At 40.6% G+C, this 16,308-nt stretch overlaps 1 protein-coding gene across 2 annotated transcripts; it reads right to left on the bottom strand.

Moving 5' to 3' along the window:
* Positions 1 to 1,695: 1,695 nt before the first annotated feature.
* On the bottom strand, positions 1,696 to 16,295 carry otomp (otolith matrix protein). Of its 2 annotated transcripts, none has more exons than XM_019277454.2 (10): positions 16,144 to 16,295; positions 10,366 to 10,636; positions 10,068 to 10,204; positions 9,639 to 9,741; positions 9,248 to 9,433; positions 7,396 to 7,570; positions 6,714 to 6,781; positions 4,415 to 4,599; positions 3,904 to 4,075; positions 1,696 to 3,766 (listed from the first exon to the last, which is right to left on the bottom strand). In XM_019277454.2, exons 1-10 carry the CDS (start codon positions 16,177 to 16,179, stop codon positions 3,756 to 3,758), a joined length of 1,344 nt encoding a protein of 447 aa, XP_019132999.2. In that variant the 5' UTR covers positions 16,180 to 16,295; the 3' UTR covers positions 1,696 to 3,755. The 2 variants fall into 2 exon arrangements, with proteins under 2 accessions (XP_019132999.2, XP_027130574.1); XM_027274773.1 differs by having other exon boundaries at positions 10,366 to 10,484.
* Positions 16,296 to 16,308: the final 13 nt, after the last annotated feature.

Raw genomic sequence — 16,308 nt, 5'->3', positions numbered from 1 at the left:
GGTGCTCTTAATGATTTCCTAACTCCTCCCCCTTACCTGTGGGGAGGAAATGCAAGTCTGCACTTCCTGCCACAACTGAGCAGAGCTAACAGCAGCTACAGTTTGCAGCAGTCTGTAAGAGCTGATGCAGAACATTACATTACATTACATTGCATTTAGCAGACGCTTTTATCCAAAGCGACTTACAGAGGAGGACATAAGCTGAGAAAGGTGTAAAGGAGCACAGAATAGTTGTTAGTTTTGTTAGTTTTGTTAGGCAGAACATGTGGAGGACATCAACATATAAATGGATTTCAGCCATTATGTTCTTATTTATTATTGACAAATGTCAGTATCACAATGTGATTCGACTTCTACTTAAAACTGTGACTGAAAGACTTATACTTGTAGTAGAGTGGAGGGTTATGTAGTGTAGAGCAGCGGACCTCAACCACCGGGCTTGTGGGTCGGTACCGGTTCGTAGGTCATTTGCTATCGGGGTCACACAGACTTAAAGAATTAATTAAAACATATTTTATTGATTATCTGAGTTTTATTTTGAAAAAATGACCATCTGCGATTCTTGGCACATATCAAGACTTGACGCTCATGTCGGTCACGTGATACGTTACCCCAAAAATTAAGGCCACTAGCAAATGTGAGTAAAACACACTTCTGGTGTCGTTGTCTCCCTTTACCCCTCGATTGGACCGTTGCAGAGAAACAAGCTCAAGGCTCTCGGTCATGGTGAGCTGTACTTTTATGCACTTTATTTTTGTTTTTATGCTGGTTGTATCGTTATATTTCATCATATTTATCCTCCACACCTTGAAGTCTGGTCTGTGAAAATATTGCCTTACATGAAATCATGGCGCAAAAAGGTTGGGGACCTCTGGTGCAGAGAATCTTTGTACATTACAGCTTCTCTTGGATCTTGTAAACGATCTCAGTATTTATTCTCCTGCATTTTATCTGTATATATTTTTATATAAACGTTCCTGTTTGTTATGTTTGTTTAATCCGGGGGAGCTCGACCATATCAGCATATATGGTATCTGTTTCTTCATCTTTTTTCACTTCTGTCAACTGTTCTCATGCTGTTTGTGTAAATTATTAAATCACTAGCTACTTTCCCCCCACTGGCATTGACACACTTTCCTCTCTTTCACACCCACATCTCAAGGTTGAGTGGGTTGCATTAGGGCGTCGTTAGTTGTTTTTATTTGTGCATTACAGCAAGAGAGGGCTGAGGATTGAGAGGGATTGCAGCACTCTGCTGCATTGCAGTTCAATTTACAGTATCTGCTGGCTGCTAAATGGTACTCCTCTATCACAGACACAGACTTCCTCTAAAGGATTAATGCTGTAAATGCGTTGCCTGCAGGGGCATTTGGATCCATGCTGAGTAGAGGTCTGTCTCTATGCGGCGACCACCTACGATGACAGTGTGTCCCTGATTCACCTGTCTGCCTGGGAGGTGCTTCTTTCCACCTGAGTGAGCATCTGAGTCTCTGTGTGCAGGTCTTTGTGTGTGTGTGTGTGTGTGCGAGCTACCTTTCTTTCCTACCTCTCTACGTCCTAATTCCTCCCCCCCGTTCTTTCCTTCCTCTCCCAAATGACTTAGGGTGGGAGGGTGGGAGCAAACAGCCTATTTCTGAGTGAAAGTGTGTGTGTGTGTGTGTGTGTGAGAGGCAGCAAGACTGAGAGCGAGAGCTGGGAGTGTGAGATGGATCCACAGAGATGATATCATGACACAGATATCACATAGCTGTTTGGGGATAATTAGCTAGAAAAGGACTAGAGAGGATTATTTTCATTATCATCTTTCATTTAATTGGTTGAAAAAAAAGGAAGGTTTGCAGCACTACACAATCAGGAGGAGTATTTACATCAAGCCTCTTTGAAGACTAGTCGGACAACAGGAGAAAACGAAACAGCACCAGTGGTTCAAACCAGAGTTGAATTAGTACAATAGATACACCTTCACAAATGAGGCGCCTCTCTCATGCATTGGAGCGTCTTTCATGTGCAAGACACATGCACACTTTGGGGAGTTTTTTTTTGTGTTTTTTTTTAAATGCCAGAGATAAAGTATGACTGTATTTTATTTCAAAAGTTCCTGCAGAAGCTTGCAAACGACCGCAGACACATTCCTGCACTCGTATCGTATTGTACTAGTTCTAACTCGTGAGATTTTCTTGCAGGTACAACGAGGTCAGAAACAACAGTTTGAGGAGGAGAACTTCATCCGGGTTTATCAGTTTATTGCCGAGCTTTGTGGTGCAGAGTGTGAAGGAGAAAAAAAAAATAAAAGCAGCAGATGACAAAGTAAAGCCTGGAAATACAGCGTGTTATACATTTTACAGTACATGATCGTGTAGGTCAAGTAAGGCTGGTGATTCTTTAATTACAGTTCCTCAAAAATGTCAGAAAAAATAAATGATCTTTTGACAACCACCACTTCTTCATAGCACATTAATTCGGTAATCTGGTAATGTTACACACTGCGCTGACTCATTTCTGCTTGTAACGTCCCTCCTCGAACATCCTCCTGATTACTATCATTATCAACGTCTCACTATTGGTAGCAATCTTAACAAATAAATGATAACTCGCAGCAGGAGTTCACATATTCTTTTTACGTGCTAAAGCAGGACAGATGAAGTCGGTTTTGGAGAGCACATTTTGGAGTTTTTGGGTGACGCAAATGAGAAAATTCAAAGCTTTTTCTAAAAAAAAATAAAAAAAGACTCACTAAAGGGGTCACTGGAGGCAACCCAAAGCACCGAATCCAGTTTCTCCCTTTAACTGTATAGTGTAAGAACACACCGTGAGCTGGCATGGTCCGGTCCACCATACCAGACGTGAGAAAGCAGTGATCCAAAGTCGTAAGCTATACAAGCCATGGGAAAGCAGCAATCCTATCGACACACTAACACATAGGCACGTAAACGTACACACACACATACACACACTTTTTCCTGACTCACACACAAACAGTATAATATGCCAGACTTCCAATTAAAGGCAATAATGGCTGTGGGAAAAAGTGTATACTCGCACGTAGACACACACACACACACACACACACACATACAGTAACTGAGACTTTCTAAGCTCAAAGTTAATAGCACCCAGTTGTTCAGTGCCAGAGACAGACCCTGTGGGAGGAGGGTGGGGGTTGTATGGGTGGTGCTGAAGCTTAGACTAATGCAACAAGAAGGATACAAATTCCCGACAAACATACAGGGTAGGAACATTTAGCAGGACTCTGTGAGTATAAATCAATCTTGGGGGAGACGTTTCATGTTTACGGGGTGATTCCACCATTAAAAAAATGCTTAAAAAAGAGACATAATCTGTCAAAAACAACAACTACAACACTCGTTATCCTGCACTTCTTTTCTAATCTATTTTATTGTTTCTTTTTATTTTCTATCCTACCCTTTTTCCCCAGTGTCCTTTTCACAGCTAAGCTCTATTTCAGGGACGTTTTCAGACGTTTTTAGCCCCTCTTAGCGATGTCCTACCCTGCCAGCCAGCCAGCCAGAGGAAGTGCTAGGTTGCAGGAGGACAAGGACGTAATAGATAATAGAGAACAGGGCAGCGAAATGCAGGGAGAAAAAAAACACAACACGAAAAGCAAAGCGGCTGAGAGATGGAGAGACAGAGTGGCGGAGAGGGACACAGATGGTAGGGAGGGGAGGCAGAACAGGAGGACGGAGACAGAGGGATGGGGTGGAAGTTGATGCACTGGATGTCTTCCTCCTGTTCCATCAGCAGAAGCCTGTTGGAGGGAAAGTGCAATAATGAGAACAGCTGCAGTGGATACACACACACATTGGAAAACACACTCCTCCAGTCACTTACCCATCTGCAGATCTACATAAACACACACACACAGGCGCGTGCACACACTCTTACCCTCACACTCGAAGGCTTGCAGCATGGTGGTGTAAGTAGGGCCCAGCCAAGAGGTGTAGCTACCCACAACCCTCTGCAGGTGGTGGGTGCCATCACTGAAGAGAAGATCGGATTCGCCATAGCCTGCTGAGCTGAACAGGCTGAAGCCCTCGGTGGCGTTGCCAAACGCATTCTGCAGGAGAGAGAAAGTGTGTGACAGGACCTAATGCATGCGGGTGTGTGCGTTAGTGTGCTCTGTGTATGTGTGTTTGTGTGTGTGTGTGTGTGTGTAGCCACGGGATCAGCACAGGATGCATCAGTCATCCTGGCGTCTCCCACACACACACACTCGGTAAGGAAGAAGGATGACAGTTTAGCAGAAACCTGCGTTCTGAGACGTGCTGATCGATAACACAGACTCCACTGAGATATGAGACAGGCATAAACACACATATCTGGAGAATAACAAACACACACACACATACACACTAACTCACACACTGCTGATACAATTTCAGCAGTTTATACACACCTGTAAACGTTCCAGGTACTTCCAGACGCGGCATCTGTTCTCCGTGCGCACCACCACGGCGTTCGTGGGGACGGCTGCCAGGTGGCATCGCTCATACTCATCCAAACCTGCCTCGGTTCCATCTGGGCACAGCAGCTTCAGGTCCTCCAGCTCCAGATCCAGGGCCCAGGACTCCTGATTCCTACCTGGACAGGGGAGGGGGAGAAGGGATGTCAGATTTTGAGAACAACCACTCAAAGAAGCAACAATAAAAAGTATTAAAATAAAGATCAAAAATGAAATTTCTGCCCAGCAGTCATCAGCAGGCTTGTCATGCTTTGGATGTGTCCACATGTTGAAGTGATGTACATAAAGCTCTAATAACAGCAAATCTGGGGAGGTCGGTAGCGTAGTGGGTTAAGCGGCCGCCCCGTGTGTGGAGGCTGCAGTCCTTGCTGCAGCTGGCCCTGGTTCGAATCCCGCATCGGACAGCCATTTACTGTGTGTCACTCCCCCTCTCTCTGTTTTCTGTCTATCTTCAGCTGTCCTATCATTAAAGACATAAAAGCCACACAAAAAAGAGCAAATCTGTGTATATCAAGAGTTTGGAGTTTCCAAAAAACAAAAATAGAAGAACAAATGTGTAAAGAATGGAGTACGAACCATGATTATTTTACTCAAACTTCAAACTTACTACCTAAAATTGTAACCTTACCTTCATATTATTATCTAATTACTTTAGTTTGTATGGATATAGTTATATATATTATGCTAACATTTATTCAGCCTCTTTATTCAGTTTGTGTCGCAGTCCAGCAGCTTCAGCTAAACCGTTAGCTACACTCTTCATCATCAGCCGTAGTGGCTGTTTGGTTCTTTTATTCTTCTTAGTATAATATGTATGTAGCCGTTAACTGCAACTTAAACTCTAGTGCTGTGTCTCAGTTCGCGTACAGTGTACTTTGAGTAATCATATGGTGCATGGTCAAACAATTGAGTGTGGACACTTCTTTGCCTCAATGGTCGCCATTTTGGCTCTGTAGCGAGAGGGGAGGGAACACAGGCATTGTGAAAATATACAATATACAATAATTGTGGCCAAGAAAGCAGCTGGGGTTGAAGCGGTTGCAGAAAGCACTGCTATATTCAAATGTAAGTAATTTTGGCTGTCATGTTGGCACTTATGGTACACCAGTTGCAAGTCATCAAAGAATGAAGAACAAGAGGCGCTAAAATGTTGCGAGTGGGATTTTAAAAAAACTCGAATTTGGCACAACAATGTCAAATTAGCACACTACGCTTGACAGTGTACTAACGGAAGTATCCGAACTGAGACACGACATCATGTTTGGTAAGATAGTTAGGCTTATTGCTACAGCTTAACAAAATACACGGTTGGTGGAAGTGATGAACTTTTGTCTGTTTTTATTTGATAAATCTGTGGCTCTTTTTATTATTGTAACTGTAAATGAAAAGTTTGCTGGACAGGTGTAGCAACAGTAACTAAGGGGGTCTCTAACAGCCTTAATTGGTTTGGTATGATGTCATCAATTACTATATATTTTATTAGTAAGTTACCTAACAATGTTTACTTCCTAATATATAATATAAACTGAGACGTGGTCGGCCACCTCCTGTAAGAATAAAAAAAAAAACAAACAAACCCAATTTAGCCGAACAAATAATTAGAGGGCAAGGACAGACCACGTCAAAGCTACTTTGTCCCTCCCCAGACAGCAGCGCAGACCTTCTGTGTTTTCTTGACCTCCGTTAATTGGTGTGACTCCGGACATTTCTGAACCATATGAGAAAGCATGCTTCGTTAAGCAGCCACAGTGTGTGTGTGCGGAGCCGGTATCAAACTGCTCCTTCTCAGCTGTACCAGCAGAGTCTGTGTAGCGTGACTGTGATAATGATCACCATTAATTTTGGATGTTGCCCAAAGCGGAGGAGCAGATGCAGCAAACAGAGAATTAGGGCATTTCTTTGCTGGACAAAAATGTCCGTATGATATCTCTTTCTTTCTTGTTTTGTCACTTCTGTTCTCTTCTAATCTCACTTTGTTATGTGTCTGGCTCTGTCTCACAAACGCACACGTATCATATATCATATTATTTCAGTGTGATCTGTTCGTTGGATTCTGGATTTCACACACTGTAAGAATACTCCTATAGGAAACGTTGTCAAACACTGACATCCTGTGTCTTGACAGGGACTAGCACTCCCTGCTGGCTCTGAATAACCTCGTCATGAATCATTTAGATTATATCATCATGTAACCAGAGATGGTGCAGAGATTAAAATTCAAAACAACACCGACCGTCGGAATTCTCAAAAATCGTCGTGTGTTTGATGAAGGCTACGTCGCCGAGGTTCTCTGCCACACATCTGAAAAGAAAAAAAACCTGATCAGTCAGATTTAATATATAAATACATCAAAACATGAATAAAGAAAAGAAAAAATAGCACACTTGGGAATGTGTTATTGCAGCAGCATGACTCTGGAGACCGTAATTAAATTCCTCTGCTGCCTATTGTGGCGCTTTGAGAATTAAAAGCAGCTCCTGTAGCACTTTTATTCCCATTTCAAACACACTTACTAATATGCCAAAGGCCATTTTACTGAGCACTATAACACACATTCACACATGTGAATGAAATCATGTCTTAGTCTATAATTACAACACGCAGGCAACGAGTGAAACTGACATGAAACAGACATTTCAGCACGCAGGAATTCATCCGAGGGTTTGTCTGTTTCTGCCATGTCTGTAATGTTTTTTTTTGCCATCTAAAGAATATCATTCACTGGGGTCATTACACATTCATCATTATTACTATCATCACTGTATTAGGTCTTCTCAGCTCTAATTACTCCAATTTTTCCTTTATGGACAACAGTAGGCTGAAATAGATCTAAAGTAGTGGAGACACGGAGGCAGAGGTTATAATAACTACTCCTCCCCTGGGTGCCATTAGTGTATTATTTCCCATGTTATTACCTCAGTGCTCCTGCCTCTCCGTAGTGCCTCTCTCTGTGGTTATTGGCGCAGATGTGTCGGTCGTTCTCGTCTCCTATGCAGGCCTCGCAAAGGTTCTTGGGGTTGGTTCCTTTGGGGTCGTGCTGGGAGTCCTTCATGCCCGGCACACAGCTATAACCAAAGAAGTTGCCAACGGCTGGTGGAAAAAGACAAAAAAAGAAAAATGTGTTAGATGAAAAGAGGAAAGGCTAAAATATGGTAATTAATTTTTAATTAAACAGCCAAGCCAGTCCCCCCAATTAGCTGCTTCTAACTCATCCTGCGCTCCCCTAGAGTTATAATAAATGATATGAAGTCTACTCCAGAGAGGAGCGGTGTCACAAGGGTCAAACTATATTAACCCTTAAAGCTAAAAACTGTTTAGTTTCAATCTGATTAATCAATTAACATAAAATTATCCAGAAACTATTTTGAACTAGTTTCAGCTTCATCCAACTTTTCTGTGTTTTATGAGACAAAATCTGAATATCCTGAGGGTTTGGATTATTAGGCAGCTCTTGATTAATTTATACTTTTGTGCAGTACACCTGTCCTCAGTTGTCCTATATTTAAATAGAGTAGTGCATGCAATTTATAGCGCATGTTCATATTTATTCATACAGTGATATCTCTCCAATACTTTCTGTACATTTGACACAATCCTCTCACATATATACAGTCTATAGTACGCTCATTACACATATAGTACACATATATTACTTAAAATGTTATTGTATTTTATTTCTTTAGCTTGTTTTTATCTTCTTTGTCTTCACTGTTGTATTGTGTCATAACCTACATATGACAAATAAAACTGAAAAAAACAGAAACTAATTTAAAAATAATTGGGAGATTAACTGATAATTAAATTAGAATTAATTAAATGAAACAATTAGTTGCAATATTTAGGCTCCATTTTAGATTTTTGAGTATTAAAGTGTACTTGTTCAATAAGGTGTTTTTATTTCATTGTTTTATTGTTGCCTTTATTGACAATTTGTGTCACTGCGTGCCAATAAAGTACATTTCCATGGTGGATATGATACTAATTTACAATTTAAAATGATTAAACTAAAAATAATATCGAAAATATAAAACAAATAGAGCCAAAAACACAAATCTTTTAAAGCAATTTTGCATTATTCATTTGTTATTGTAAACAAAGATTTAATTTAGGACTTTTCTATACAACAATCTGTCCTGTCCTGTCTGTGGCACGATTAAAACTGGAGAAAATATCGCTGCATTAATGAGCGACTCTATTTTCAGCTACAGATTTGTTCGTCTAGTGAGCATCAGAGTGAGAACAACTCAAAATAAAGTGTCCATGTTTATCATATTAAAAAGAACGTGTGACACCGTGGCTCATTTGTGTGTGTTTAATGGTTTCTGGAGCTCGGTGGAGAAAGAAGATTAAGATGTATCAGACTCAGTTCATTGTGGCTTTTGTTCTTTTGGGATTTGATGACAATGAGAAAAAGAGGATAAATGTTCCCAGTCTTATCCTTTCAAAGATATCCTTCATCTTGCTTCTTTCTTGCTCACTTGAAGAAATAACAACCTTACAGTGTCTCCTTTTATTCTTCATTACATCCCACACACACACACACTTCATCTCACATTTACTGAGACAGATGCACTGTTCTCTAACTGACTCTTCTCCTCTTACCTGCAGTCCTCTCCATCCCTTCACTGTTCATTCCACATCACTGCTCCCTCTCATATAGCTTCCACACCTATACATCTATACAGCTTTTCCTGCCCCCTCGACTCCCTCCATCCCTCCCTCCCGCCGCCCCCCCCCCCAACCCGCCCTGGTCCCGCTCTGTCTCACCTCTGGGGAAGTTGCACTGCTCCCCCACGCTGATCTGGGAGGTGTTGACCAGGTATCCAATAGGAACGGTCCACCCCACCGTGGTGCGTATGCCCGGGTGACAGGAGCTGCGCTCGTGCATCTCCAGCAGGGACAGGTCAGAGGAGGAGCGACGTGCCATCGCCACCACGTAGTAGCTAATGCCATCTTGGGGGAGGACATTTGGGAGAAAAAAGGGGGAATCATTTTTCAGCTCAGGGGAGCATGTGAGAGAAAACCTGAAAATGATTAATACAGATACAAGACACAAAGAATAATGTGTCTCCACATTGTGGCTTACCCTCTGTGACTTACATCAGTTAAGCTGCTGAGGCTTGTATTACCTGCTGCAACACTCAAACCTATGACTTACCTATTCCGTTGTGGGACTCTCCTGCAGCCAGCTCTAGGCCATGGCAGAAGCCAGCAGCATAGATGTCATCTCCCGACATGGTGCATGCGTCCGCTGTCCCGTTCTAACAAAATCACATTTAATCTGTTAACGTCAAGCGACTGAAGGATGCATGTGTTTTGCAAATCGTCGCACAAAGCGTGCATCACAAGTTTGTTTTATGCAGCTGAAAATACTTCACATTACAGATAAATGATAGATATTTCTGCTAAAATAAAAATGTGGACAGTTGATGAAGATGCAAACATATTTAGAAGGTGTAAAACTAAGTTATGTAAGAAGAACCACTGAAGTCGGTGCACCAAAACATAATTTGACTGATTAATGAAGGTGAAAATGGTCTCGTAATGAAATGCCGCTTCCCAATCCCTGTTTCTGTTGCAGGTGTACCTTGATTTTGTCCATGCAATCTCTGGTGTTAAGGCCGCGGACACATTCCAAAGACCCTCTAATGTTCTGAGCGGTGGCATTCCCGGACAAATCCAGACACTTCTGCTCTTCGGCGTCGGACAATACACACCAGGTGACTGAACGAAGTTGGCAAATTATAAAAATTAAGTTCAAATCTTCCTGTAGAGGAGCACATACATTGTACCTGCAAAGACAACGTAACTACACCCCAAACTCCAGTTTTTAAACATGCATATATGCAAGAAATAGCCTTAAATTGATGCTCTCTAGCATGTACCTGAGTTAGGATGGGAGTTGACAGACACAAGAGGCAGAAGGAGGAGGAAAGCTACCAGCAGGTTTCTCTCTGGACGCTCCATGTCGGCTCTGGTTGGAAACCTGCTCAGGACAGTCTCTCTAATACAGCAGAGGTAAGGAGCAGGTGGATTTCTTTGGAAAAAAAAAAACTCAGCTGTCCCCCCCCTCCCTTTTCGTATAACTTGGTCCAGAGACCAAAAGAGGGGGAGAGGGAGGGTAAAAGGTGGGAGAATGACAGGCAGGTAGGTTGGCTGTAGAAAGAAGAAAACACTACATTATTCCTCTATCCCCCGCCTCTTAAGTCAAAGTGCTCAGTGGATAATCCTTCCTCCATCTCATGATGGCAGGATAGCATTTCCACCTCCAATTATCCACTGAGATTTATCCAAGGCAGCGAGGATACTAGTGGACACACGTAAGCTTGGGGCAGTTCAGGTCACCTGGCATGCCGTGTCGACCCGGGGTCTTTAATTAAAAAACCTGTGGACAATGTCTCTCTGTGCTGGAGCTGTGCTCCTGGAGAAAAGATACTGGCTGGGTCTTGCTTCGACTCACTGGAGACTAAAGCTCCAGGTAAGCGAGAACAAACAGCACTGGTTATTGTTCGCAGCTACAGGAACCAGTGGAAGGAAAACACATCGGCTACTTGATACAATTCTGCCATTTCTCTCACAGACACACACTCGGTGACATTTTTCTGAGCCTACCAAGGATTGCATATTAAACAGATAGTCGGTGAAGTAAATAAGCTCATCCTCTAATCCACCTTTTAGTTGCAGCGTTCTATAATGTCAGATCTGCATGACTGCTCAGGAGATGAAGGGTCATCTTAGTTTTCATGCAGCTTTTTGGAGAGGGAGAAGGGGTACCTGATCCTCAGCATGCATGGGTGAAGGGACAAGGAAGCACAGAGGGCCACTTTGACTTAGACTCAAATGTTACTCTGTTGCACATCAATCAGCGAGCTCCAGTCCCTTTTTTTTCCCCTGTGGAAGTTTGCTGCACCTGATTCAGCTGCTTATGGTTTTTAAAAAATCAAGTAATCATGTAGTATTCACAGAGAAATATTTACTTTTCCAAGATTCCAAGGAGAGCAAACTGTGTTTTCCGGAAGGAAACTGTTTAATTGAGGCGATAAGCCATCCAGATCTTTACACATCTTATCTCAACATCATTTTACTTTAGCAGATAAGCGGCAGGATGTAGTAGAAGGAAGGAAAAATGTCAATCTGTGACATTTTTCCAAGCCAACCCGGAGTTACATACTAAACAGGTAGAGTTTGTTGAGCAGACAAGTAAATGAATTCATCCTCTAATCCACCTTTCAGTTGCAGTGTTATGTAATGTTAGATCTGCATGATTGCTCAGGAGATGAAGGGTCATCTTAGCTTTCAGCACAGAGGTCCACTCTGAGTCTCGTACTCTTGACAGAGTAGTGCTGAAACATTAATCAAGTAATCATGTAGTATTAACAATGAACTGTTTACTTTCCCAAGATTTCCAGGGACAGAAAACAGTGTTTTCCTCAAGGAAACTGCTTGACTGAGACGATAAGCCACCCAGATCTTGACACATAATATAAATATAATAAACTTTGAGTAAAATGTAAAATAGAAGATAAAAAGGTCAGCTAAAGGCCCTTTCATAAAAGTTAATTTTTGAAAGTGCATTTAAAAAGAAGAGATGGTGACCTGCCGCCATGACTTTTAGTGACACTTCCAGTGTCTCCTGACAGTGGAAAATGACACAAAAATGGCATAAAAGTTTCATAACATAACTAATCAGACAGCGTCATGCATAACACATGTTTCAGAAGCAGTCATGCAAACAGTGATACACACTTGAACTTAATGTAGTCTGTCACTCTAAAACAGGCAGTGGCTCATATGACAAAATACTCTGATTGATGATGTGCAGAGAATCAAGCATTGATCTAAATTTAGCCGAAAAACGTCACCATGCCAACTTTCTATGTAGCCTGTCCGGGAGGTAAATAACAGACTGTCAAATAAAAGTAACCAAACAGAAATTAAATTAAATTAAAAGTAAATTTCACATTTAGGTACAAATGTAAATGGACAAAAAATAAGAGATTAGTTGAAGTTGACCGTATTAGGAACGTCAACAAGCCCAGAAACTGACTAATGATGTAAGTTTAATGACACTATTTTATGTCATTATTGGTAATTATTAGATTAATATCTTACCTGGGGAAACAATATTTACTGTGAATTGTTTTCAGATCTCTGTGTAACTGTACATGTAACTGAATGCTCACCCACATACACTTGAACTGTATCATTTAGTTAAAATTACAGGATATTCAATGCCTGATGTTCCCTGAAGCTGTTAAAGCTGTCTGAGTCACACAGTTTGTATTTGGAGGATGTGCTCATACCCCACTCCTCCTCTATAAGTCTCTATATTTAGGCTAGTGAGTGAGATACATATAAAGTAATTAATGACTGACTGACAGTGATTTTCAAGTCCTAGTTAGACAGCAATGTAAATATATCTGTATATAAATATGGAAAATAGCTCATATGTACGTAAAAAACATGTATAATAAATGTCCCATAATTAAATATCTAAGTATACTAGTAATTATAAATACAACTAACTACATCAGCAAAGGTGTGAAGCACATTATGTAAATGCTTACAGAAACATTACTTTATTTTTTGGTTGTATACATCTTCTTCACTATAGATAAGATAGACTTCAATGATACCACACTGGGGAAAGTCCCTTGTAAAAGCAGCTCATGACTCAAGAAATACATAGAAAAAAAAGTAATGAAGTCATGTCAGTGTCTGACACCCGTTGGAATGAAGCAACTAAGAAGAAGAAGAAGAAACTGTTCGGGTTAAGAATGGACATCAAAACCAGTGGAAATCTTGACTTTGGTGTGATGAGTCAAATCTGAAATTTTTGGTTCCAAGGTGAGCAGATGGTATCTGCATGTGTGGTTCCCACTGTGAATCATGGAGGAGGAAGTGTGATGGTGTGGGGGTGTTTTGCTGGTGACACTGCCGGTGATTTATTCAAATTTCAAAGCACATTTAACCAACATGGCTACCATAGCATTCTGCACTAAACATCTGGTTTGCTCATAATGATGACCCAAAACACACGTCTAAGCTATGTGAGGGCTATATCATCAAAAATCAGAGTGATGCATCACCTGGCTTCCACAATCACCTGACCAAAACCCAGCTAAGATGTTTGAAGGAAAAGCAGCCAACAAGTGCTCAGTATATATAGCAGCAACTACAAGACTTGGAAAACCATTTGAGGTGATGACCTCATGACGCTGACTGAGAGAAGAGTGTGCAAAGCTGCCATCAAAGCAAGTGTCTACTTTGAATAATATAAAATATAAAACATATTTTGCTTTGTTTACACTTCACGGGTACTGTATATAAAAGTAAATATAATTAACACAGGAAAAACAGTAATTAAATCCTTAAGTGTACTTAAAACTGTAGCGATATAGATATAATATAATAGATAATTTATTGATCCCATGAGGGGAAATTCTTTTTTCACTCATGCATTTTTACTTGAAATACAACCACACACACGATGGTGGAGTGATGGTTAGCAACACAGAGCGTTGCTCTGGGAGCAGTTAGGGGTTTGGTACCTTGCTCAAGAGCCCCTCAGCAGTGACCCTCCATACTTTGGTCCATACTGGACTCGAACCAGCCACCACTCTGGTTCAAATCCCTCCAAGCCAAATCCATACAGAGTGAGCTACTGGCACCAATTAACCATGTGATAAGAAAGTAAATATGGTGTTAAAAGACCTGTTTCAAATATAAAAAGTAGAAAATATAAATAACTTTTTTTTATATAGAAATAACAAACAGAACTACTAAAAAAAATATGTACAGTTAAATTAGGCTGTAGAACATGAAGGATTATGTATGTGTGCTGGTTCCGGTTTGCAGTCCTCGGGATGCATATGATACCAGAAATAAACATCTAATCACTGGGGAAAAAAAGGAAGACTAAAAAGTACCAGCTTGTCTCTTGCATGCAGGGGGTTTAAAAATGTTTAAAAATGGTGAAATCCATCTCCACCTTCAAGAAAAAGCTGAAAATTAAACTGATTAATTCTTATATAGAGAGCTGCAACCTCTGATAAAGCTACTGATAGTATGTATGTAATATTCTATGTAGTGTATTGTCTTGTTTTGTATGTATTGTATTGTTTTGTTCTGCATGTATACAGGCTCCCTCAATAAGCTTTAGATAGCATCTACGGGAGACCTGATTCACTCACAGGTATATAACCTTCTTTTCTTTTTAAGTTTAAATAATGACAATTACTGGATGTCAATATGTCGTGTGCGTGTGTGTGAATAAAGAATAAAGAAAGAAAGAAAGAAAGAAAGAAAGAAAGAAAGAAAGAAAGAAAGAAAGAAAGAAAGAAAGAAAGAAAGAAAGAAAGAAAGAAAGAATTAGTGCAACAGAGGATGAGATTGCAGTTGCTAGTTGTATGTTAACCCTGCCATCTATGGTTTTTTCTAGAGGCATGCGTTCGGGTGATTTTCACCCGACGTTAGTGATAGAGAATGCCATTTTTTTTTGTCTATCTCTCTCACAGTTGTCAGTAATGCAGAAAGACTGTGCCTTCACCAGACAAGGCTCACATGTCCCAGGAATGGGTGGACCAAAGAACAAGTTCCCAGCTCCATTATTTTTTTTGTTAGGAAATTTCTTGTTAAGGATTACCTGATTTTTCAATAATTTTGCTGCCTTTTTAAAGGGTCCCCCATGGTACCTTTTTTATTTTATTTTATGTGATATTGTATATTGGGAAAATAAAAAAGAGTACTACAATTTGGCATACAGTGTTGTACTTTTACATAAATTAATGAAAACTGTATTTTACTTGACTTGAGACACGATGACTTGAATGACTTGAGTGTTATTCACGTCATGTTTTCAGTGTGAATATGAAATGTGAATATAAAATGTATTTTTTTGATTTTATTTTATTTTAAATAATGTTGATGATTACACAGCGGGATGCGGGCTGAGAATAACTGTTGTCACTGCCCTGTCAATCAGCCATGCCAACTTTGCCTGGGCTACCTTATACACCACACCCCACGCCACGGTGTGCCCAGTCCCAGATATCACATCATATCAGCATGTCAACGCAGAGGGTAATTACTTTTGCCATCAATAAATAACTAATAATTACATTATCACTGTTTTGTTTGATTCCATGATGTATTTTACTGAACATGAGTATTTACAATACAAATATTGTACAGGTTGGGCACATTTGCCAGTGATGTTTACTTACACTTACTTATATATTGCCTTTCACTTTATTAGGATCAGATTCTGCAGCTAAAATTACAGCAATATGCCAAAGGTGACTTGACTTGGACTTGACTTATTACAGGACTTGACTTGACATAGCCTGTGACTTGACTTGACATAGCCTGTGACTTGACTTGACTTGACATAGCCTGTGACTTGACTTGAAATAGCCTGTGACTTGACATAGCCTGTGACTTGACTTGACATAGCCTGTGACCTGACTTGACATAGCCTGTGACTTGACTTGACTTGACATAGCATGTGACTTGACTTCACTTGACATAGCCTGTGACTTGACATGACTTGATATAGCATGTGACTTGACTTGACTTGACTTGATATAGCCTGTGACTTGACTTGACTTGACATAGCATGTGACTTGACTTGACTTGCCTAAGAAAAAATACTTGTGACTTACTTGTGACTTGAAGGTTAAGACTTGAGACTTGCACATGTGTGACTTGGTCCCGTGTCTGGACGTTAGTGACGGTGTTACTAATTTTACCGTTCGTGTTTTCGGGTTAAATGTCTGTTATCTGCATGAATTCACCGATTAACAACCTGTCGGAGGACTCCTCCGCCC

This window comes from Larimichthys crocea, chromosome XXIV, assembly GCF_000972845.2.
Source record: "Larimichthys crocea isolate SSNF chromosome XXIV, L_crocea_2.0, whole genome shotgun sequence".
Taxonomy (NCBI): domain Eukaryota; kingdom Metazoa; phylum Chordata; class Actinopteri; family Sciaenidae; genus Larimichthys; species Larimichthys crocea.
The sequence above is the reverse complement of the archived record's forward strand: the minus strand, read 5'-3'. Positions and strand labels throughout refer to the sequence as shown.